Below are 22,691 nucleotides of genomic sequence, written 5' to 3'. Positions count from 1 at the left end.
AAACCACAGTTACTTCATTAAACTGCAAACCTGTGGTTGACAAAGGACCATCACATCCCAAATAATATTTTGTTCCTTTGCATGGAGCAAATGAAAGCAGCTTTGGTTAATTAAAATAATTAATGATGATGATGATGATGATAATGATGATAATAATAATAATAACCAGACTCAGCAACAAAAGCTGAAAAATGAAGTGCCAACAACTATTGAGAACCTTAGCTCAGAAAACGTTAACGTTTTCATATTCACATTTATCATGAAAAAAAGCCTTTCCCTGACCTTCAGAAAACATGATCTGTCTACTACATCAGTTAACAGGGAGTCCAAAGTCGAGTGCCTTCACTCCTAAGTAACATGTAAAACCACACAGCAAAACGAAGTAATACAAAATTGAACAAGAATGTGGGGTAACATCTGTGAGGCTGTTTTTTGCCTGAATGCTTTTATGCTCCTTTTAGTTCTCAGCTTCTCCTAATTGCTGGCTTTGGCAAAAACTAAATAATTTGTCATTGTTGACCTCAAATATTTGCATGCCCAGAAACATAAAAAACATATACTTACCTGTAGCAACACCTGTGATTGATTACACCGTCACTCTCTGAATACCCTCTGGAGGTTTTGCTCAGTCCCAAAAGGAGAGGGGGAAGGGAAGAGAACAGTTGTCTGATGAAGAGCACTATATTAATTCCAATAAAAATACAATTTCCCCCACGCATTTGACAGCATGGTGAAAATCACACTAGCTGGATTCCAGGTAAGCCAGTCCTTCCAGATACTGAGTTAAGTCCAGCAAACTCTACTGCAGCACGACAAGGAAAAAGTTGATGTATCAAAGCAGAAAACCCTGATCTAAAATTCATGGGAATGGGAACAAAACACAATTGATACACACAGCAATTTCTATAGCAACTGGGGGGAAGAAAGCAAAGGGAAAAAAAAAAAAAGAAAGAGTTGGTGCCTAAACTGCTAGCACAAAGCTTCTGTGGCAAATGAGGGGACCTGTCCCTCTTGGCATCTCTCTGATCGACAGGCTGAATCAATGCCCAGCACATTCCTCCCGCGCTCCCTTTCCTCTTTCCCTAGGATCTGTGGAGGGGCAAGCCGAGCATCCCAGCCTCCGATGGGAGCGCACACATGTACACACACCCCCCATGCAAGCAAACGCGCTCCCCTGCCTCTCTCCTACACCCACAGGATCTCGGCACTCACCGTCACGGGCTTCCTCCCCGCGACTGCAGTTGCTGCAAATGTGTTTGATCTCCTTGCCTATGTGACAGTGTATCACAAAAGAGACATTGTTGTTAGTGGTGGTGGGCTCCTTCAGTGGCTTCATCCTCACTAGATAGAAAGCTTTCTTTTTAGGTTTCTCTTCACTCATGTCTGAAACCGAGCCCTGCCTGCAGCCAGAAGAAGAAAAAGCAAGCATCCCAGGCTGCCTGGCGTGCGTGCAATCCGCCATCCGCTCCCTCTCGCCTCGGTGTTTAGCTGCCACACACACAACAGGGACGAAGGGGAGGGCTGGGGGAGAGAGGAGGGGAGGCGGGAGGCAGAGCAGGCAGAAGGCAGCCTGAGCCTTGCTGCCCTCCGCGACCCTGCTCCGTAACGCAGCCACTGGGCTTGGCTGGAGGATGCTCTGCATCCCTGCTCCAGCCTCACCCTCAGCCACCGGGCACCTTCGGTGCCGAAGCGGAGCCTGGTACAGCTTCGGCCGCCCTGCCGCCTGCACCCGTCCCAGCAGCACAGAGCCTCCCTTTGCTTTCCCCTCCTGCCCCCTCCTCTTCTTCCGTGCCCTCCTCCCCCTGTTCTGGCAAGCCCCCCCGGAGCCCCGTGCCGGGCTGGAGCCCCAGGGATGGCGGGCACAGGTCCCCTGGCAGGGTGTGCCGTGATTCTGTAGCCTGGCAAACACGGCGACCTTGCCTTCGCGCTGGGGCGGCGTGGCAGCCTGTCCCACCGTAATTAGTATTTTACACACAAAGGACAGGCTGCCAGCGGGCGGTCAGCACCCCCCCACCCCAGCACCCCCTTCGGCGCTGGGGGCACAGGGCCACTCCGCTTCAGGTGCCCCAGGAAGCCCCAACTGCCCCCCGGCAAACCCCTCCTGCTTTTCCTTCTTGCTTTTTCTCCCCATTTGCTTCTTCCAAAGGACAGAGGGGGTGCCTGCCCTGGCCCTGTGGGGCTCTGCCCTGGGACTTCAGCCCAAGCCCCCCTGCAGTGGGATGGCCCCTCTGAGGCAAAGGCTGACCGGAGGGGCACAGACAATCGGAATTAATTTCAACTGCTTATCTGGGGGATGAATACCCCCCTTCTTCATCTCCCTTGCCTCCTGTCCAAAACTGCAGCTGCTCCAGAGAGCAGCCCTATGACCCCGGGTGCTTGTAGCCCGGACAGCACGCTTCCAAAGCTCCCCAGCCTGCAGGGGATTATAATCTCTGGCCAGACGCTCTGTCAATCCATTGCTGCCCAGCCATCCCCAAAATGTGCTGTCTGTTTTCCCAGCATGGCTGTCCAACCTGCCGAAGCAGCAGCTCAGGACAGCGCTTGTGACACAAAGGGAGGAGCAGGGGTGAGGATGCCTGCTTCTTGCAGGCTTTGGGAAGGAAAGCCTGAAGGAGAGATGATAACCTCAGCTATTCTGGTAGCTGTTACAGGAATGTGAGTGTTGCTCCTTTAAATCTTCAGCAAGCTATCCGTTTGGCAGGCACTAAGCAGAGAGAGTGCAATTGGGGCAGACGAAACATGGCAAAGAATAATACCATTCTCCTTATTTTTAGCCAAAGCCCTTGCTCGCCTTTAGAAGAAATCCACTCATTCTGCAATTCTTTACCATCTCCACATATTGTTGCCACATGTTTTGCTGCAAGAGGAGGCCAAAACAGCCCTGATTCTCTTCAACTGCACATGAAACAGACAGACTTTTGCCTAAAGAAAGACCGAGCAAAAACTTAAGGATTCAGTGCCACAGTTTTCCATTTTCTCAAATGCACGCATGCACACACACACACACACACAGAAGATGCATGCAACGAAACTGCTGACCTACTTGTTCTGCGTCATTCTGATGCAGGTCTGACTTCTCACCTGGCACTCCTGGGAGTTGAAACCTTGAGATGTCACACATGGCAAAAATTGCAAGGCTTCACTTTCCTCGGCAGCTTTCACAAGTCAGACTAGGTGCTAGCAGATCCCATGGAAATATGGGCAGAAGCATGCTCTCAGCAGAAACATGCCTTTCACTAAGCCACGCAAAGCATCCTGCACACTGCGCTACGCACACAGGTTTATGGTGAACAGAGTCGACCACCTCAGGTTAAGTATCGCCCCAAAGGACTTGATTTTGCATGTGTTGCTCATCTAAAATTATCACCTTTTTCATATAAGTGGTAGGAGAACAGGGAACGCAGAGTTATGCAGGAACAAGGAGGTGAATTCTCCAAACGTGCGTATCGCATAGTTAGGAGTTAATGCACTGAGAAGTCGTCCCTTTGAACGCCTGATGCTGAGACAATGTTGGCTCTGTTACACGTTTGGAAAGGAAAAGCTGAGAAGAGTTTGATCCTCCACCAGTCACACAGCAGTTCAGACACTCGCAGTGGATTTCCTTCTAACTTACTCATTGCCTTTGAGAACACCTTCAGTTCAGCTGTGATTCAGAAAATAATCAGGTAAGCAGAAGACATGACCATAATTCACCTTCTGAACTTGCTGAGAGTTCACGGCTGGCTATCACCGGTACTCGGCACTGCCGCATCATAGAAATGGGTCGGGAAAGGAAAGCACATTCAAACGTGAACTTCCCTGAATTTGGGAAATATGACTTTTAATTAAATGTGGTGTGAACTCAAAACCGGCACACCACACCTGCTATCTCAGGGCAATCCTGGGGTGTTGTACCTGGCCTGTTTTAGGAAAGGTGACTAGGGTGATATAATCAGCAGAGCTGAAGAGCAGCAGAGCTGGTCTTGTAAGGCAAATGTAGTTCAGGAATCGGGTAGGACTTAGGACATCAAAAACTGGGTCAGGTCATCAGGCTCTTGCAGTCTCCCTCTGTGACCTTGGACAAATTGTTTACGATATCTTGATATCTCAGCTCCTCGGCTAAAGAACAGAGATGTAGATGTTTCTGTTTTTCAGATAAATTTTATGAAACCATATTTCAAGGTGCCCTGAAGGTGTTTGTATATGACAGAGGCAACACTTACACAGTGTTCAAATACAGTGATCTACTATTTATAGCAAAATGAGAGGGGAAACAGGAAAAACATGGTCCATCAGGCTTAATCTGAATGGTTCACACATTCCAAACTTAAGCTTTTTTGTTTCACTGGATTTTGTTTCAACAGTATTTATCCCTCTTCTTCCAACTCTTTTTATTCTAAAACTGTAAAATTCAACTGAGATCTGAAAATAGACTTGGTATCCAAACCCCTGCATTTTTAGTAACCATTACTATTTCCCAACCCCAAACAGCTTTTAGAAAGGGCCAGGAGTATCCCCTTTCTCAGGCAGAGACTGGAAGGAGTAACTTTAACAGTAACCTGTTAAACTGTAGTAACTATTCCTACAAGTCAGGTCAAAAGCTCTTTGATGACTCTGTCCAGCTTCACATGTGCTTTGCACTATGAAAGAATCACCAACCATCATGGGTACCGACAGAATTTTTGCAAACAGATCCCAGGAGATCTGTAGAAGCCCAGCTGCTCTGGCATGTTTGGGGCCCTTTGGGAATTAAATAACTGGTCCAGTGAGTAACACTGATTCCATGTGGGTAAGAACCCCAAATTATCATGGAGAAAGCCCAGTGCATTGTTGCTTGCAGGTGCTATGTATTTTGAATGCAAACAAGCCTTTAAGCCATCTGCTAGTATGTCTCTTCTAACATGTACTTCGCTATAACATGCAAATTGCCTTCATTCCTAAGAGCTGCCTTATAAAAAATCTGAATTTGCCACAGCTCATAAAACAAAAATATGTTTAATTATTATCTGTGTAATTATGGTGAAAACTGCTGCTGCTAATCAGTTCCAGGACAAATAATGTGAAATGAACATACTACAACACTTCTGCAGAAAATTACTTGCTTTGCCTTGTTTTTAAAGATAACTAAAAAAAAAAAAAAAAGGTGTAATAAATAACTCACTGCCTCAATATGCAGCTACAAAACTTGGCATAATTTTATTGCGCACTGGACAACAAAACCAACGAAGAGGATGTCATGCAGTTGGTTATTTGACAGTGACTTCAGGGGTATCCTGAATGGAGCTGGGCATTTGCAGAGTACCACAGATCAGATAAAGAAATAAGAGGAATCCATCTTTTCTGTGGCCAAAACAGAATACAGCCAAAAGCTTGCCTGCTTTAAGGAAAGTGCCACTTCCATTGTCCATAGAGAAGAGATGAAAGCAGCATCCCTTTTAAACAGAGGACTACTGAGATATGGATCCATATCTGCATCAAAATCTTTGAGGCTCCAGCCTGTCTTTCAGTTTTTTCCCCTGGACCATGTCTCAGATCACCTGACTGGGAGTCTCTTTTGGGACACTCTGCCCTCAAACAATCTCTGTGAAAAAAAAAAAGTAATGCTGGAATCTTCCACATCCTTCACACCACAGAAAAGATTTCCTCCTACTCCTTTCTCCAAGCCGTGGCACTGTAGGAATGCCCACTGCAGTCAGGATACCCCTGAAGTCTGCCCTGCAGCCCCCCAGCTGAACAACATGGAGGTTTCTGTGCAGGCAGGACAGGCTCCCTCCTGCTTCCAGCACAAATAGGTGCATATCAGAGATCCTGTGGGAACCTCTCAGCCACCTTCCTTCAATACAAAGGTTGTCTTAGAGAGCTGTAGCATTTCCCTGAAGAAGCTGGCACTGACCAGGTGAAAATGCTAGGGAAATGCAAGTCTAACAAGGCAGCGTCACTTCTCAGCAGTTTAATCTTTCTAACCAAATCATTGTGATTAATTTGTTTTACAGCCTATTTAGGCAGTGATGTTTTTGCAGGGATGCCCCTGTACTTAGCAGTTTTTTTGAAATATTTTCCTTTCCTTCCTGTTTCCTCTGCCCACTGTACTATGAATCCCAGTGAGAATGAAAAAAAAGAGATAAAAGATAAATTAACTAATTACCAGCTGCTCTGGTGATTAACGTATACATTGATGTTGTATTACACATACTGAAACAAGCTGATCGACTTGGAGTGAAAAGGAAAACACATACAATTTGATCCACTGACTACAACAACCAGCCACTAACACAGTACCCCCTTTGGCAGCATCTCCTATTCACTGCCACAAAATGCCCCAATAGGCACCTCAGGACAGCTGACATTTGCCAAAAGAGTTTGTGGCCAGGCGGAGAATCCTTCTGCTTGCAAGCCACAACTCAAAGCTGGCTACCCAAGTATTTTCTGTTTGCCAGGCAGTTTGTGTGGCAGGACGCTGGCCCGTGGCGGGGGCTCCAGGGTGCTGGATGCTGGCAGTATTCCTGCATTTTCTGCTTACTGCACGGCACATCAGCAAAACTGGGAGGGCAAGGAGGAGGGGGAATCAGCCTGAGACTCCTGCGGGCCAAAATAGAATATGACCTTTTTAGTTCTGCAGCTATAAACACATTCTTGAGCAACAATCCCAGCTACTCCTCGCAGCCATGAGCCCAAGAGAGCCAGGTGATGAGTACCGCACAAACAAAAGCAAACTGAAGGGAGAAGAAAAGGAAAGAAAATGCCCTTTCCTGGCCTTCATATACTCAGCAAGGCTGCTGAGGCATCACACGGCTTATTCTTGCTCTACTTGCAGGACTCTCCACATCCTATACACATGCTTTGCCACGATGGAGTTCTTTCCTTATTTAGGAGAAGCCCAGCTTTATTTCAAAGTGATACCATATGGTTGTGATAAAAATGAACAGAAAAGGTTACACGCAAAAACCACATAAGCTTAGAAACACCTGTTAGCTGCAAGTGTGAAGAACTCCTGACTGTAAAGGACTTCTAAGGATAAAAAGGAAGACGTCATCCTACCCAGCAGGACAGCCACAACGTCGCCGAGCTGCCATTTGAATGCCCAAACATATATGTGTAATTAACACACAAAGGCCTGATGAAGCTGAGGGTAAACACCAGCAATGAACCAATGTGGAGTCTGGATTTGTAAAACAGCAGAGCAAGCAACCATTAGCACTAGATGATCCTCAAAAGGAAGAGACAATCTTCATTCTGAAATCATAGGTGAAGTTCTAGCTTTAGCAAAGTCACTGCAAGTCCTAGCACCAGAGCCACCAGTTCACTGCAGCCCTAACGAGGTCATCAGCTCCCATCTTAGAAAATCCACTCTGAGTTTTGGTAAAATTGAGATGTGGCATGCCCTGGGGTTTTAGTGATCTGTTTGGAGCACTTTGCAGATCCTGCGTAACTGGCTTGCCAGAGGAATGGAAGCTTACACACCACTTTTATGTTGATAACGGACACAACGTAGAGCAGAGGCATTAACTGGGACTGCACAGCACTCCTGCACCCTCAGTTTAGATATAACTGCAATTTTAAAGTTAACAAAAAGTAGTTCCAAAAGCCTCCGTGCAATTATGAGACTGAAACCAAGGAGAAATCTGGATTAAGTTCTGCCTGGCTACTTCAGCAATTCACATATACCAAAACACAATAGCACTGGTAGCTTGAAGACTCACAACATGCAGCTGCTTCCTCACTAGTTACTCCCTCCCTGACACTGACATAATAAAGTCCAATACACATTGGATTTTCACCCCATCCACCCAAAACACCTTTTCCCTTCTGCTCGTAAATACAGAGCCAGCTCTGCACCTTCTGCTTTCCTCCCATCAAAACCAGAGCTGTCTTATGGATCAGTGCAGAAAAATATTTTTTAAACCCCCACAAAACCAAACCCACAGTCAGGTATCCGGCTGCATCTATAATTCCTCACAAGGTTATGTTCCTCCACAGCACACTAAAAATGCTTGTGTGCATGCCTGTGTGTTTAGCCAGCCCCTGGGGAAAAACTGAATATGACTTATTCTTGTCAGAAATGCTCCTAGCCACGAAAAAGGGAGGGAGATGGTCCAGAGGAGTCCAAGCCTTTAAAGTAAATCAAGTCAAGTACTGGCCACCTCTGGGTGGCAGACAGGCAGAACTGCTCTCCCATGATGGGTTCATTCATACCGCTTCCTACAGACACAGAAACCAGGCACTTGTGGGTTTGATGGCTCCAAGTAAAACCACGTGTTTGAAAAGCAAAGCAAAGAGGGCAACAGGAGGATTCCAGAGAGGTGCATTTTAAGTGTTTCATAACAAGGACATCAGTTTGAACAAAATCAAATGTTCGACTTAACATGGAAAATACATCAGAAGCCCCGAATTTGCAACATGCAACAAAGAAACTTTATAAACGCTGTAAAACTGATCAAGTTTCCTGTGTGTGACAAACCGCTGACTTGGAACAGCATTTTCTGTAGATTCTTGCATGCAAAGGAAGCTCAGTAAAGCAGGTCACAGTCATCATCTTTCAGAACACCACTAGGGTTTTCTCGCTCTTTTCTCAAGAATTGCACATGTCTCAAGACGAGGGTAAAAAGAGACACTGCTGAGAAAAAAAAAAATCTACTTGTAATTGCTACTGCCTGAAAATCTTGGGTGATCAAACTGAGACACCTGAGAAAACCTCGGTCTTTCCAGATCTGCCACTTGGGATATCCTGAAACTCTATCCCTTCTACAGCGTGGGATAGACATGAATATCACGAAATCCCAGAGGTCTAAGACTTCCCATTCCCTGTCACAAGAACTCAGGGACTGAGCCATACAGCAGTGCTCTGTCTGCCCTGGCTCCAGAAAGGTCTGAGTCATCTGGCTTTAAGGAAAATTTAAGAAAATAGGTCACACTAAACTTTCCATCACAGGCAATTGCCATGAAGTCAATCAGCTTGCACAAGCATTGCTCTCAGCACAAATTGCCCTCACACTTCTGTCTACATGACTAATCAAATTAATTCCTGATGATATCAAGTAGCATGGCCTCCCAAAGAATATACACAGACTAAAATTCACTGCTGATAATCCTTACTTTTATTGTTGCTTCTTAGGCCAAACTTACGGAGAAGGATCAGACTGCAGCAATCTTTGGTGAGGCAATACATCCAAATAAGTAAGAAGCATGGCTTGAAATTGCTAGACAGACCAAAAGATTTATTTCAAAGCAATTAAATGGATGGCTATTATCTCAGAGACTCTCTACTGGCTACTGAGATCACCAACCTACAGCGGACAAAGTTATGATCAGCACATAATAGGGATGACTGGATTTTTTGCCTTTATAAATGACTCATATTAAGTCTGTTGCTTGTAGTTCAGAACAGTTTACTTGAAGGTCAGGGATATGACTGTGCACGAAGCACAGTCATTTAGGGAACACTTTCACACACACAAAAAAAGGCAAACGAAGAAGGGTAAGTTTTGCAGACTTAGCCCTAAAAAGCTCATTTACAGTAACATGGTTTTACACTCTTACCCAAACTTTCCAGGCCAACAGCCTGGGACTTGGCACATCTCTTGTGGGCCTCTGGGTCAGCCACACAAAACTAATGAGTTTTCATTTCAGTTTAACAGCTCACTATGGTTCCTGTGGTTTCCAGCACCGCTGCGTCTCAGGCAATCTGAGAAAGTCATAAAATGCAAAAGCTTTGGAAGATGGACATGTGGGGAAAGGCAGATGGCAAGTCCAGTCAAGTCAAACCCTGCCCAAGCTCAGATGGAGGACGAGGGGCTGAGCTGAAGGAGCAAGCTACACGTCCGTGAGGTGTAACAGAGGCACCAGAGATTCAGGAGGGAACAGGAGGCGAAGGGAAGTAATGTTCAGTTGGAAGAGAAGCAGATAAAGGGAAGGAGGAGGAACAGAGAGAAGGTTAGGAAAGCTGTGAGCAGATGAACTTTCAGGGTGCCTTTGAACTGACAGACCCTCCCAACCTTCAGAGGCTTCACCACGAAAAGCACATTGTAATTACACACGAACAGCGCAGGAACCCGGAGTACCAGGGCAGCTGCAAAGGACGATGAAGGTACGTAGGCTGGCAGAGCTGTAGGGGGAAGCTTTCATAAGCATCTGCCTCCACTGGGCCCAACAGCAGCCCACACTGTCAATCTCCTCGCTTCAATACGCAGTCACATTTTTCCCAAATTAGAAAAAAAAGACAACACAAATCCCTAGGAATAGCATGCAGTTCCTATACATATCTCCCAGTGAGCTAGCAGCATGCAGTACCGAAATGAAGCAAGAAGCTTCTGACAATATAACAAGCATCTTTTTCAGTCTTTTCCTCCTCCAGTTATAAACAGAGGCTCCTCTGAACAGCAAAGAAACCTGCACGAGGAGCTTTTCACTTTCTCCAAAGAAAAGCAGCAAAAGAGGATTCTTGCTTTCCTCCTTTTAGCCCCTGTTACCCTTACTGCAGTCCAGTCATTTTTCATCATCAGACTCCTATCTCTTAGTCGCTGCTCGTACTTTCACTGGGGACTGGTACGAAGCACAAAGCACAGAGGGAAAAGTTAAGTTTTGCATCAGTCCCACGTCATCGCTCCCCTGCCGTCCCGAGAGCTTAACATGACCAGGCGAGTCTCTATGACACCAGCAATACGTGTGCCATCAACACATCTTGCTGACAAAAGGCCACATGAAGCATTGTTTGCCTCTGTAAAACCTTGAAGGGCAGTCACCAAAAGAAGCTGCAGTGTGCTAAAGGATCTGAAGAAATAGCTGTATAATCAGCTTTTGCTGAAATCCTGGAACATATTTTAATGTGAAATTTGCAGAGCTCTTTAACATCTGCCCATTGGATAATTGCAAAGCCTCAAGATCCAGACTAGATTTTAGTAATTTTTCAGGGCTTTTTATAAAAGAAGAAAATATTAACAGCTAAAATCTAATTCAGCTTTCTCAATGATGCATTGCCATAACGTATAACCACGTACCTACAGTAGTCTTCAAAATCTTAGCCATCCCGTATGTAAATTATTCATAAGAAATAATAACTTACTCCTCATATTTGTTATTTTTCGAGGTTTTACGGATCCAGCTGCTCTACCTGCACGATCCATAATGCCTATCAGCCAAAACCGAAGTCTCCAGGGGACAAAGGTAGCACAAAAAGCAGGATTTTGCTTTTACCAAAGGTTGAAACCAGGGAAGAACACGTGACTGGAGGCTGAAGTAGAAAGCCTGCAGTACAATATGCATTTCATTCACAGTGGAGGAAATGCAGCAAAATAGCGGTAAAACCCACTGCAGATCTTTTTTATTACTTTGTATTACAGAAATTCCAAGGGGCCCCAGCAGAGCTCAAGACTGCAGTATACAATGCACTCTGACATTTTAACAGACTTTTTGTCCTAATGATCTTCTTCAAGTTTTCTCTAGTGCAGTAATCCTCTGAGCTTAAAGCATCCCAGCCTCAAGACTTTGGTGCTTCAAGACTTTGGTAAGGCTCTAAAGTGCATCACAAGACCAATAGCAGATGGAAGCTTTCAATCACTTCATGGGTGATGACTGGAAATCTGTCAACAAAATGTATACTAAGAGGACAAACACATCTATGTTCCTTACATCACCATGAACAACTAAGAACTTACTTTCTTAAGTGTTATTTAAAGACTACACTGAGAGGCAATTCAAGAGAGAACACAGTTTCCATTCTCTTCTGCATGAAAAGATATTTTCCTCACACCACAACAGGTTTGCTTACAAGCAAGCATAAGACCAAGTTGCCAGGGAGGTTGTAAAATCTCCATCTCTGTTGGTTTTTAAGGATGGAATGGAAAAGTCCTCAAGCAACCTAGCTAACTAGACCTGTTTTGAGTTCTGAACGTCCCATCCAACCTAAATTATTCTACGATTCTAAAACATTCAATCAAGAATATCTTTCTCTGACTTGTATCCTTTGTGCTAACACACGAAGGCAGCCTAGGGCCAAAGATGAGCTCACAGGGATGTGCGAGTGGATCTCTACATTCTGCAACTGCAAAGTGACCGAGCCTGCTCATCAGGGTAACGGCTTTCAGCCACTCTGGTGAGATATTCCGGTGGGATGTGACCATGCCACAGCCCTTCAGTAAGAAGCGGGCGAGTAGCACTCATGGGAATATACACAGCTTTTCAGTTTTCTCCAGGGAAGCCTTCTGGCTTTCTTCCTAATGGCACCTGCAGCTTCTCTTCTTGAGCGATCTCACGCGCTATAAGCTGCAAATAAGCTTTTCATATTAAGGCACTGCTTTTTTTTTTCTGGCCATATTTCACCATTTTTTTCTAGCCACTTCATTCAAGAAATCCTGAACTATGCACGTTTTGCAATTACGCCTTGTAACCTTTCCTGATAGAAGTTCCTCCATCACTTCCTAACCACCTCCACCTGAAGGAATGTCACCTCCACACTCTGGTTTCCAGAAGACAAATATCCTGGGAAACACAATGAGTATCACACAAGAAAGGGCTGCTCTGGCTGCCTGAGGCACCACTCTTGATGTCTGAACAGAAACATGCAGAGGGGGAAAGAGCAAGGCTTCCAGCCCCCGACAATACAGGACACTAGCTGCAGCTGCCCAGGGGAAAGGAGCAGGAATTTTGTGAGGCCAATGTGGCCTCCGAGTGGAAGTGCAGGGATCAGTAATGAGGAACGAGTGTTTGCTTTGCTCTTTCTCTTGTTCTTCTGACCAAAGCAGGACTTAAAAGCAAAGAAGGTGAGAAAACAAAACATATAGGTTGTAGAGAATGAAGAGGCTTATTATAAAGCTATTATGAATAGTTTGCTCACTGCTTAGCTAGGGGATGATGAAGTTAGCGATTAGAGATGATGAATGGTTGAAGGGGTTTTATAATGATATGGAAAGATTTTCATCTTTATATCAGACAGGTTGATTTCAGGTCAAGTCAGTACCAACTGAATGTGAATGCCACCTGATTTATTTCATCAGGCTGCATGGAATAAGCTTAGTCCCTTGTAAGCTGTTTGGGACAAAGGCTTATTCACAAGTAATTATCTGTAATAAGCGCCTCAAAGTGCATGAGGAGGTGCTTTAAACGAGGTACTGTTCATACAGCTCCGCCTTGAAAAGGTTAGGATTCAACTAGATACAACTGTAAAAGTATAATTTAAATATGACAAAGAGAAAGATGGCATAGCTTGTCCAGTGCCTTATGGAAAGTATGGGCCAAAGCTTTATTTTAATCTACGCTCAATTACAAGCCAGTTCTTCCTTCCTGGGCATTTAGAAATGGCACAGTGCCTGCTGGGCAAAACTGCAGTTATATAAAGAAGCAATGAACATAAGGTGCCCTTTACTAGCCACCATGTTCATCAGCATCTTTCAAGAGTCTGCTTCTGCTCTCACAAATCCCCCCAGGGAGAAAAAGAAGGCATGTTGGTACCAGGGAATGGTGTCAGCTTCTGGCTTGCTAGCAAGGGCTGTAAACAATGTTATCTACACGCAATGGACAACTGCCTCTTCCACTGAGTTACTGTCAGAGAAGCACTGGTATTTGCAAGCCACAATGGTAGTTCAGCCCCTTACCAGAAATGTTGAGCAACTCGGAATTACAAATCCGCTGGATTTTACATTTTGGGGATAGTAAATGCAGTATATGAGAAAAGGTTAGAGGTAGTGGAGAACGGACACTTAAGGGGACAAGAAGATGTAGGAAAGCCGGAGGAGAGAAGGAATCTAGCTAAGTAAGTGGAGCCTGGGAGAAGAAAAGCAATAAAACAAGGACAAGAGGCAGGGAACTAACACACAGAGACCCCAGAGAAACTGCAGTGACCTGACCCATCAGCAGGGCTATACTGATGCAGTTCATTGCCATTGCCACCAGCCCAGCACAGGTTTTAAACGCCACACACCGCAGTGACTACACAATGCTCTCTGCTGCATGTTCTGCATGTCCTGTGCACTGCAACCACACCAGGCATTTGCAGCAGAATAATCATGTTGAGTAACTGGACTATGCGAACTTTTAAAACATGGATTTCCTTGGGTCTTTAGAATGACTACAAAACCAATGGTGTAGAGGAGAGCGGATGGGAGGTTAATCAGTCCTTAGTTCGCCTTCTAGGCTGGGAAGTCCATACAATCAGATTTTGCATTTTGACAATGTTCCCATAAAACAGTTACAATTATAAGAACTTTGAAGCGTGGGGTTTAGCAGTAAGTCTTCAGGTCTTGTGAGTGTCTCCAAGGCAGGGACGGGCTAATTCAGGTATAACCAAGTAACACTAATCAAAGCATCTGAAGGAGGAGGTGGAAGGAAAAGCCCCCATGGCTAGAAAGAACGAAACGCAGCTCTGCAAGGAGAGACAAAGGCAGTCTAGCCTTGGATGGCACGGGAGAAGGTGAACTCTTCTCCTTCATTTCTTTCTGCGTCTCCTCCCCATCCTGAGGAGAACAGAGAAAAGCGGGTATTCTGGACCACAAAGGAAGGGGAGGGATTGCAGCTTGACTGAGGAAAAAAAAATAGGAGCCAGCAAAGGTGCCAGAGCAGCCAAAGAACTTCTTTACTCACACGCATACCACTGTGTTCTGTTACCTTGTCTTTCTGATGTTTTCTTCTGTTGTTAAAAGTCCATGGACTGAATAAATATATTATCTTTACGCTTTTCCTCCTGACACATTTGACTCTGAGCATGTAACAAAAGCATTTTTGCCACACAGTGATGGTGACATTGGGACCCTTCTGCAAACACCCAGATTTCTAATCCATAACCCCAGGATCCCAAAAAGCTTACAGCTGTCCAGTTTTAGAGCTGGTGATGCTAGGTTTGACAAGATGACCTATCACCCAGGGACAATCAGTTGCCACGAGAACGCTAGCTTTTGGGAATATAGCAAGGAAGACTCATGGTCCTATGGATCCTGAGGCATGAAGGAGAATGTCCACGACCTTTGTGTTCACGGGTTTTGAAACTGAGTGTGGTCATTCAGACATAGAACACAGAGCTCAACTGCTTCACAGAAGCAACTCTGTTTGGAACAGGAAAATACATTTTGCCTGTGCATGATAGATACTTGTAAAGTTTAGGGTAGTTCTTCCACGCGTCAGTAGACACAGGAGGTGCGGTGAGCCCGACTCCTTTGCCTCTGTTGACAAGCAGCACGGTACTGTTTGAGATGAGAGACACTGTAAAACGGTTTGCCAACATTCTGTAAATGAATAACTTCCCATTGCCTACTGGTTGGGAGGATGGGTGGCAAAAAAACCCACATAGGCTGAACACAAACCAAATATTGTTTAACTATGGTTTTAATGATGACTACAGACGTTTTTTGGTAATTATTCAATAGTTTCAGGCATCACCTTCTGATAACTTTGGTTAAAAAAGGTGCCTGTATGACACATCAGATAAGACACAGGCCTTATAAAAAAGGGAAAACATTTGTCAAACACAGTTGTCCTAATGGAGATTGTTGATAATGCAAGCCTTGCAAAAATAGGTTTTCAGGAAACAATGGATCTACACAGTTGGGATGACTTAGTTAAACCCAAAACAGAATAGGGAAAAGTCACAATGCAAAGCTTTGCGTTTGGATGCATGGTACACCTTTATAATTTTAATCTCCATAGATTAAACATTCTCTGTAGATCACTGTGCTCACAAAATTAATGACATTGAAATTCAAACCAAAGAGCCTAAAACAAACCCAACCAGAGACATTAACAATGCTCCAGTGAGTACACTGGCACACTTTGATATTCCAGGTCAATGAAGCTTATTCTAAGCAAAACATCTGGAGCACTCTAAATCCAGCTTTCTTTAAAAACTAAATCTATGCTGAGCTTCTCTTCATTTCTTTAGGACGTCATTTAATTACAGTCTAGATCAATGCCATTTTGCAAAACCATTTCCTGCACTACTTCCCCCATTAACAATTAAAATTATTATTTTTTTTCTCTCATCATACTCAAGATAGTTTCTCAGATCAGAGCATTAAAATCTTAATTTCTGGTCACTAGCACCAATTTTTGATTCAAATATAGAATTTACATGTTGGTATATGTTCAGAAAGTTTTAGAATTTATTCGTTCCTTCCTCTACTTTTTCCTTCTCAAAACCATATGGAAACAAACACAGTATTCAAGGCTAGGACATAGTATTCAAGGCTAGGTTCAGATCTAGGCTAATGAAATGAATCTTCATTGCTTTTTAGGCTTTTTTAAAGGGAGTCATTGATACCAGAATTGAAATGGAAATGGGAGGAGTACTTCCAACCCGCTAAGCTGGTAAAGAATTATTCAAATAAGCATTCAACAAATTTTGTCTTTTACATGCATTCAACTAGTCAAACTGGACATCTATGGAGAATACACTTTCTTTGCAAAAACCTAATACTACCAATTTCGGGCCATAAGATACTATATAAGCAAACCCCCTGTCCTTCCTCTCATGAAAAAAGGGCAACCAAGGAACGTTTCTCCTGTCCCCAAGTCCCCGTCTGCCACTGCATTCCCAGCCTTAAGTCTGAGAGTGTCAATAGCTCCAAGGCTACACCATCAGTGCATTTGCCATGAAAAGAAAACCAACCAGCCAGGCACAATTCATTCCTAAAAAACGTGCTCCTTTACCACAATACTTTGAGGCCTTTCCTCAAACAGATGTCCCAGACTGACTTCTGTTTGGAAACTCCTTCTGTATACACTGAAATTTCACTTTGACCCTTCCCTATGGGAAGAACATCCTACTGAATCTGGGTATACTCTTCAGCAGCATTGCCTTTCCCCATAAAGCTATGAAATAACTACTATAAAGTTAATGCCCAGACTAATGCATAATTAAACTCACCTGTCATCTTAAGCTGGATGCAAATATATGCAAATATTGCTGTATAATGCCTTTTGCATTGCTCAGTATGAGGCAAGTGAACCCATGACTACAGATGTCATTTTCAAAGAAAAAACACACTCAAGCTCTCCAGCCACACGAGAAGTTCAATTCAAAGAGGATGTTTGATTTTCTTGAAATTTATATCACATAAAGAAGGCCTTCTATATGTCTTGCTTTAGACACTGGTATTACTTTATGGATGCAGAGTGAGGAAAAGGTACTACTCTGTTCTAGCAAGGATAGCTGAATACAGTCCTTAGATAGCATGAGCCCATTACATGGTGATTATTAGGGCATCACTGAAATGGCAAAAATCTCTCAAGGTACACCAATACCTAAAGCGTAGCTAAACTGCATGAAGACCGAGCCCCCGAAGAAAATCTTGCCATTTATAATTGTACCACAATATATCCTGGAAGCCTCAGGAAAGATCGGAGGGTTAGTCGCTACAGTAAAGACTCAGAAAGAGTCCTTGTCCCATTACAGACAAACAGGTACTTGTTTTGTAGATAAATAACTGAGATACAGAAATGGTTTGCATAGATTGATGGGGATGTCTGCTGTCTTGTAGCTGCAAGACAGACATCAGAAGAGAGTAGCTTGCTTTTTCTGGTGGCTCCAGTCAGTCCTTGTAGACAATTCACTTCGGAAGTCTCCCAACACCTTTGCAAGAAGTGGCTGTGAATTGCTACTACTCCAAGGCCTCAGGACCTGCATTTGCTTTAAGAGACATACTCACAGACAGCAATGCAGTGCTGCGCAGGGATGCATGGAGAATAACGTATTATCTGGATGAAGTACTGTGCTACCACATTGTGCCATGCAGACGTACTGTTAAGTGGCTGTGAGAAGCAGAAGATGGAAGAGCTGACGTGTGCCAGCTTCCCCAGGATTTGTGGTAGTGGTTAACAACTGTGCTGCCTATTGCAAAGAAATACTGAGCGTGTGTGGGTTGTGGCAGGCTGTGTACAGGCTTTTATGCCAAGACGCAGAAGCAGCATCTCAGAGGTGGCTTTTCAGGATATTTGTTTTCTTTCATTTCTTTCCTTTTCTAAAAAAGAACAAGTGAACCATATTCTGGCACTCAGAAGAAGCCTCCCAAATACGCTGCTTCCAGTGGTATAAGGACCTTTTTGCTAGCCTGCATGTATTACATAGAAAAATGAATACATTGTTCGTCTAGAGTGTCCCTAAGGGAGCAGAGTTATTGAGGTCTGAAATATCTTCATCCCATTTACTGCCCCAGGGCTGATTGCCTGCCTGCATCTGCCATTTGTGGGAACTGAAAGTTAGCTGGCCAGAAATAAAAGTTCCTGCAAAGAAAACATGCTTTAAAGAAAAAAAAAAAAAAAAAAAAAAAAAAAAAAAAGAAAAATTTATAATTATCCAGTCACATTAGTGACAGTGAGATCCTCCCAGCTTTCCAGCCCTGTACAATTAGCAATTGTTTTAAACAATCAATGAGTTAATTACAGCAGTAACTTTCCATTACATTTCACAGGGAATATATTAAGTGGTGGGGGACATGAGAAACCGTAAAGCAGTGCTTTCATTTTAAAAGCCAAGCAGAAACAATAGCAGGGAAAGCAGTGTATGCCTGAGACCTGCATGACTTGCCAGCAGCGCTGCTCCCTGCAGCGCCAGCGGCTGCCCAGCCCCTCCGGAGCAGGCTTGGCCCTGCAGAGCGCCTCTTTCCCCTGCGCAGGAACACTTTTTCTCACAAAAAGAGACCTGAAGCCCCAATTGGGCTCAGCGTGTATCTTTTCCTGCACACAGAATCTCACCTGACCAGCCGAAAAGCATGCTCTGGGGTCCAGCAGGTGCAATCTAGCGGTACCATTGCCCATCCACCCCTCTCTTACTCTTGGTAACGTGTTCTGAAGTGGCTTAAATAAGGCAGGGCTCCTGTCAGGAACTGTTTTCAACTCTGAACACTGGATTGTTGATACTTCCCTCAGCTTTTTGTCTCTCTTGTTTTTTAAAAGCTTCTTACTAGCAAAGATTAATGACTTTACCGTCCCTGTGAAACGGGGAAAAATGTGGGGGAAGCACTGCTAAGCATAGCTACGATTTATCTATCTATACATAAATCCTATTGTTCAGTTTTGATTTGCTGCAGAAACACAATTTTAGCATGGTGTGAGATACTCATTTGTATCAAGACAATTGAAAAATTGATGCCTACCATAAGAGCTGGCATCATAATCTAGTACCCTGAGCTTCTGTGGTTCATTATCATCTCAAGAGTGCTCAGGTCTGCATTCAATTACATGTTGCCAGAATGCAATTTCAGTTTCAAGTAATGACGGTAGACTTCTAGATCCTGCCCAGTAAAGCCAACGAAAATATTCCTGTTGAATTTCAACTGGTGTCCAGTTCCTCCTTCCTCTGGCAACTGGGCGTTTCACTACAAGTGGCAGAAATTTGCGTTGCTGGGACGCATGCAAAGGGTCAGCCTACAGCTGTCAGAAGATCACCGCTGCTTTGAGAAAAACGCAACAGCTTACACGCATTCCCGACTCTCCTTTTCCAGGCTGGTTGGAGTGGGAGCCTTCACTGAGGGAACAGCCACCCCACTCAGATGCAGGGAATGCATCCAATTTTGGCACCCCAAATGGCAAGCATGCAGCTCAGAAAACACATATTCTCCAAGTCTTTCAAAAAAAGACAAGCCAACACATGGAAAAGAACAGGCAGGTATTAGGAAAGCTATAAATACACAATTTCTCTCTCCCTAGCCCTAAATAAGGCTGAGTAATGGCATGTTATCACTCTCCTTTGGAGATGGCTATCAGGTACGCTACTGCCAGCTCGGGGGAATGAGATGAAAGCAAGCCAGCAGCAACCTGTCCCCTCCCTTCAAACACTCAGCGCCAGCCACGCTCGCTACGTCCCTGCCTACCTTCAGTGCCGAACTCAATATCCCGCTCCCCTGAGCTGCCGTTTTAGTTTCCCACGTGTAACCAGTTACCTCTTCAACTGCTTTGCCAGTTACACCCTACAGACAGATGCTGGGAGCACAGAGAAGGCACCATACCCATGTTCTGTAACCATGGACATTCACATAACACAAAAGTTGTCCTGAGAAACAGAGACACGCACCTTATGTCTACTGATGCAATACTCCGTTCTATATAATTTGCATCTGTTTTAAGGAGAGTAAGGTATATCTCAAACTAATTCATAGCACAAAGTTAATATTTTGTTGCATTCTTGAAAAGGATAATGTTTTTCACTGTCTTACCATGTTTAATCTCTGAGGTGTTGACAAAATGGAAGTTTCCCTGTAATGATTGCATAGACACTTCAAAAAGAATTTTATTTCCCTAATGGAATGTCACCAGATTATGATTAATTTGCCTCTCCCTTGAGGTCTCAAAGAAAGATCATTTAAAAAAGAAAACTAATAAAAAAGGCCACCCTGAAGGTCCAAGTCTTCAAATACGACTAGCAACATGGGGGCCTAACTTGAAGCACACTACAGATTTTCAAGAGCAAGGGGTGAGAATTTTCTAAAAGGCAGACCCCTTTAAGATGTGTCCCGCTGGCCACATTAGCAAACAAAACAGCAATTGTTTGGTAAAATTAAGCCTAAACCACACCAATTTTAATCCCGTTTTTTAAATACAATTGCTGAAACCACGGCCTTTATGACCAGACAGCAGAGAAACAGCTCTATTTCAGCAGAGCGTGACTCCTGGAGACACAGAGTCACACAAGTGACAGAAGCGGGGTTGCAAGTGCAGCAATTATAACAGCACCTCTTCTGGGAAAAACAGCTTGTAAGCAAGAAAGCTCGGATATAAACCAGGTCAAAACCACTCAAAAATGACTCAAGAGGTCTCAAAGACTTCAAAATAACAGTTCAATTTTAATGGCTGTAAAAAAAAAAACAACACCAAAACCACTGTTCTCCTGAAAAGTTATGCCTCAGAAATAAAAGGATGAACGCATGCAGGGCTGATTGCTAGTTAAATCACTTCTACAAAACAAGTTCCTGGGCAACCTACCCAATGGATGGACACAATCCTGCTCTAACTAGGAAAGGGTCTGGCAGACAGCGCAGTCTGTGCCACAGCTGAGCGTGAATTTGCTGCCCCCCACTCGCACTCCATCCCTTAGGGCAGCCTGTGGACTTGGTAAGAGTTGTAGTGCCTACCGTGAAGGCTAGCAGAGACTCAAAATACGGATCCTTCAAACTGGTTTGGTCCCCACACAGAATTTCTCTGTTCAGCCCCTCTAACTGCTAGTACTGACAATTTGATTTTAGCAAGATTGTTCCTCCTCACCCTCCTTAGCCTGCCAGTTCTCCAAGGCCAGGTGCCTTACAGCCCACTCTAGACTGGTGGTGGTGGGTTCATTTTCTTTCTTTCTTCTTTTTTTTTTTTTCTTTTTTTTTTTTCTTTTTTTTTTTCTTTTTTTTTTTTCTTTTTTTTTTTTAAGTGAAAACCCCAACAAATCACCATTCAACACCATGGCGTCCAGAGTGAACAACTCTCAGTGCTTCTCCTATTTAAGGCATCTGTAAATAACTGATAAGGACATCAGCACTTACTCATCATTGCAGCTGGTTTATTGTTTCGGCAGAAGGGAGAAAACCACCATCTCATGCCTAAAGGACGTTTCTTAAGTGAGGGTCAGTCGCTCCTGGAGCTACTGCATCTACAGGGCTTGTGAATGGGACAAAGCTTCCTTCACGCTGAGATAAATATGCAGAACAGCATACTAATTAGCTTGATACACTGCTAGTGTAAGACAGTGTAAGTCTATCGAGTTCAACATTGCTAAATCGTTTACTCTTGCTTGAGATCTGTTTTTAAAAAAAGGAATAACAAATAATAGTCACTAAGCTAAGCCCATCTTTCCCCTCAAAGAACTACGCTCACTTCACATCCTAAGCATCAGGGTGCCTGCACAGATGAAATTGCCCCAGGGTCATTTGCTTGCTGTGTGGTGAGCAGTCATATTATGTCCATGAAAAACTAGAGCAAAACAGGCAAATTTAAAGTATGAGTGGCCATGGCTCGGGCACAGTGGCAGAGTGTGGACTGGCCCCTCTATACTAATGATCCCACCAATCTTCCTTCAATGCTTATTTCAAGACCTGAATTTTTCCCCGGGAGATATAACTCATCTGGGTCAGATCTCCAGTGAGTAGATTAGCTTGGCCTTTGGGAAACAGAAAGTACACTTGGTTAGGTACAGCATTCACTCTACTCTATAGAACTGCTTATGGTAGCAGAAAGGAAAGGAGAAAAGCCATCGCTTCTTTATTTTCTTTCTTCTCTAAAAGTGTAGATCCTTCCCCTCCTCCACTCCCCATCCTTATTCTCAGTCATTTTTTATTTTGGATATTTAACAAAGATACAACACTACTTTCAAGTTCTTTTTGTTCTTTGTTAATCAAAACTAAGATATCTCAGAAGCCTCATATGCTTAAACACACACCTTTCCTATTCACCTCTTTCAGATACAGATAAAATATTCAGCAGGGAAGTCATCTACTGTTCCCTATGCCCCCCTCAAAAAAAAAAAAAAAGAAAAAAGAAAAAAAGCAAGACAGTAAGGCATAGTTGATCATAAAATAATACCAAGACTCTTGGCTGTCTGGATCAGCAGCATGCAGACAGTAAAAATGAAAGAAATCTCATTAGTGTGACATAACAGTCAATTATAATAAGCAAGATTTAATGTTAAGTACCACAGCCTGATTAATCTGCAGATATTTCTATTAGTGGGAATGGTGCTCTACAAGTTTCAAGTTTGAGTTCACTGCACCGCATTAAGCAAAAGGTGGAAAAGGCACAGGGGGAAACAGTTTCAT

General features: G+C 43.9%; 1 protein-coding gene across 8 annotated transcripts in view; it reads right to left on the bottom strand.

The window, feature by feature from the left end:
- The window catches only part of PHACTR1 (phosphatase and actin regulator 1), a 341,429-nt gene that overhangs the window by 147,274 nt on the left and 171,464 nt on the right, over positions 1-22,691 (bottom strand). For 2 of the 8 annotated variants that reach the window (XM_080380481.1, XM_080380482.1), the window contains exon 1: positions 1,213-21,266. The exons of 5 other annotated variants lie outside the window; for them this stretch is intronic. In XM_080380481.1, coding sequence (XP_080236607.1) covers positions 1,213-1,642 — 430 coding nt within the window. In that variant the 5' untranslated portion in view covers positions 1,643-21,266. Of the gene's footprint in view, positions 1-564; positions 21,267-22,691 lie in introns of those variants that run through there. One more of the 8 variants, XM_080380483.1, reaches the window with a different exon arrangement.

This window comes from Falco punctatus (assembly GCF_963210335.1).
Source record: "Falco punctatus genome assembly, chromosome: 3".
Classification (NCBI taxonomy): domain Eukaryota; kingdom Metazoa; phylum Chordata; class Aves; order Falconiformes; family Falconidae; genus Falco; species Falco punctatus.
This window is presented reverse-complemented; position numbering and strand designations above follow the sequence as displayed.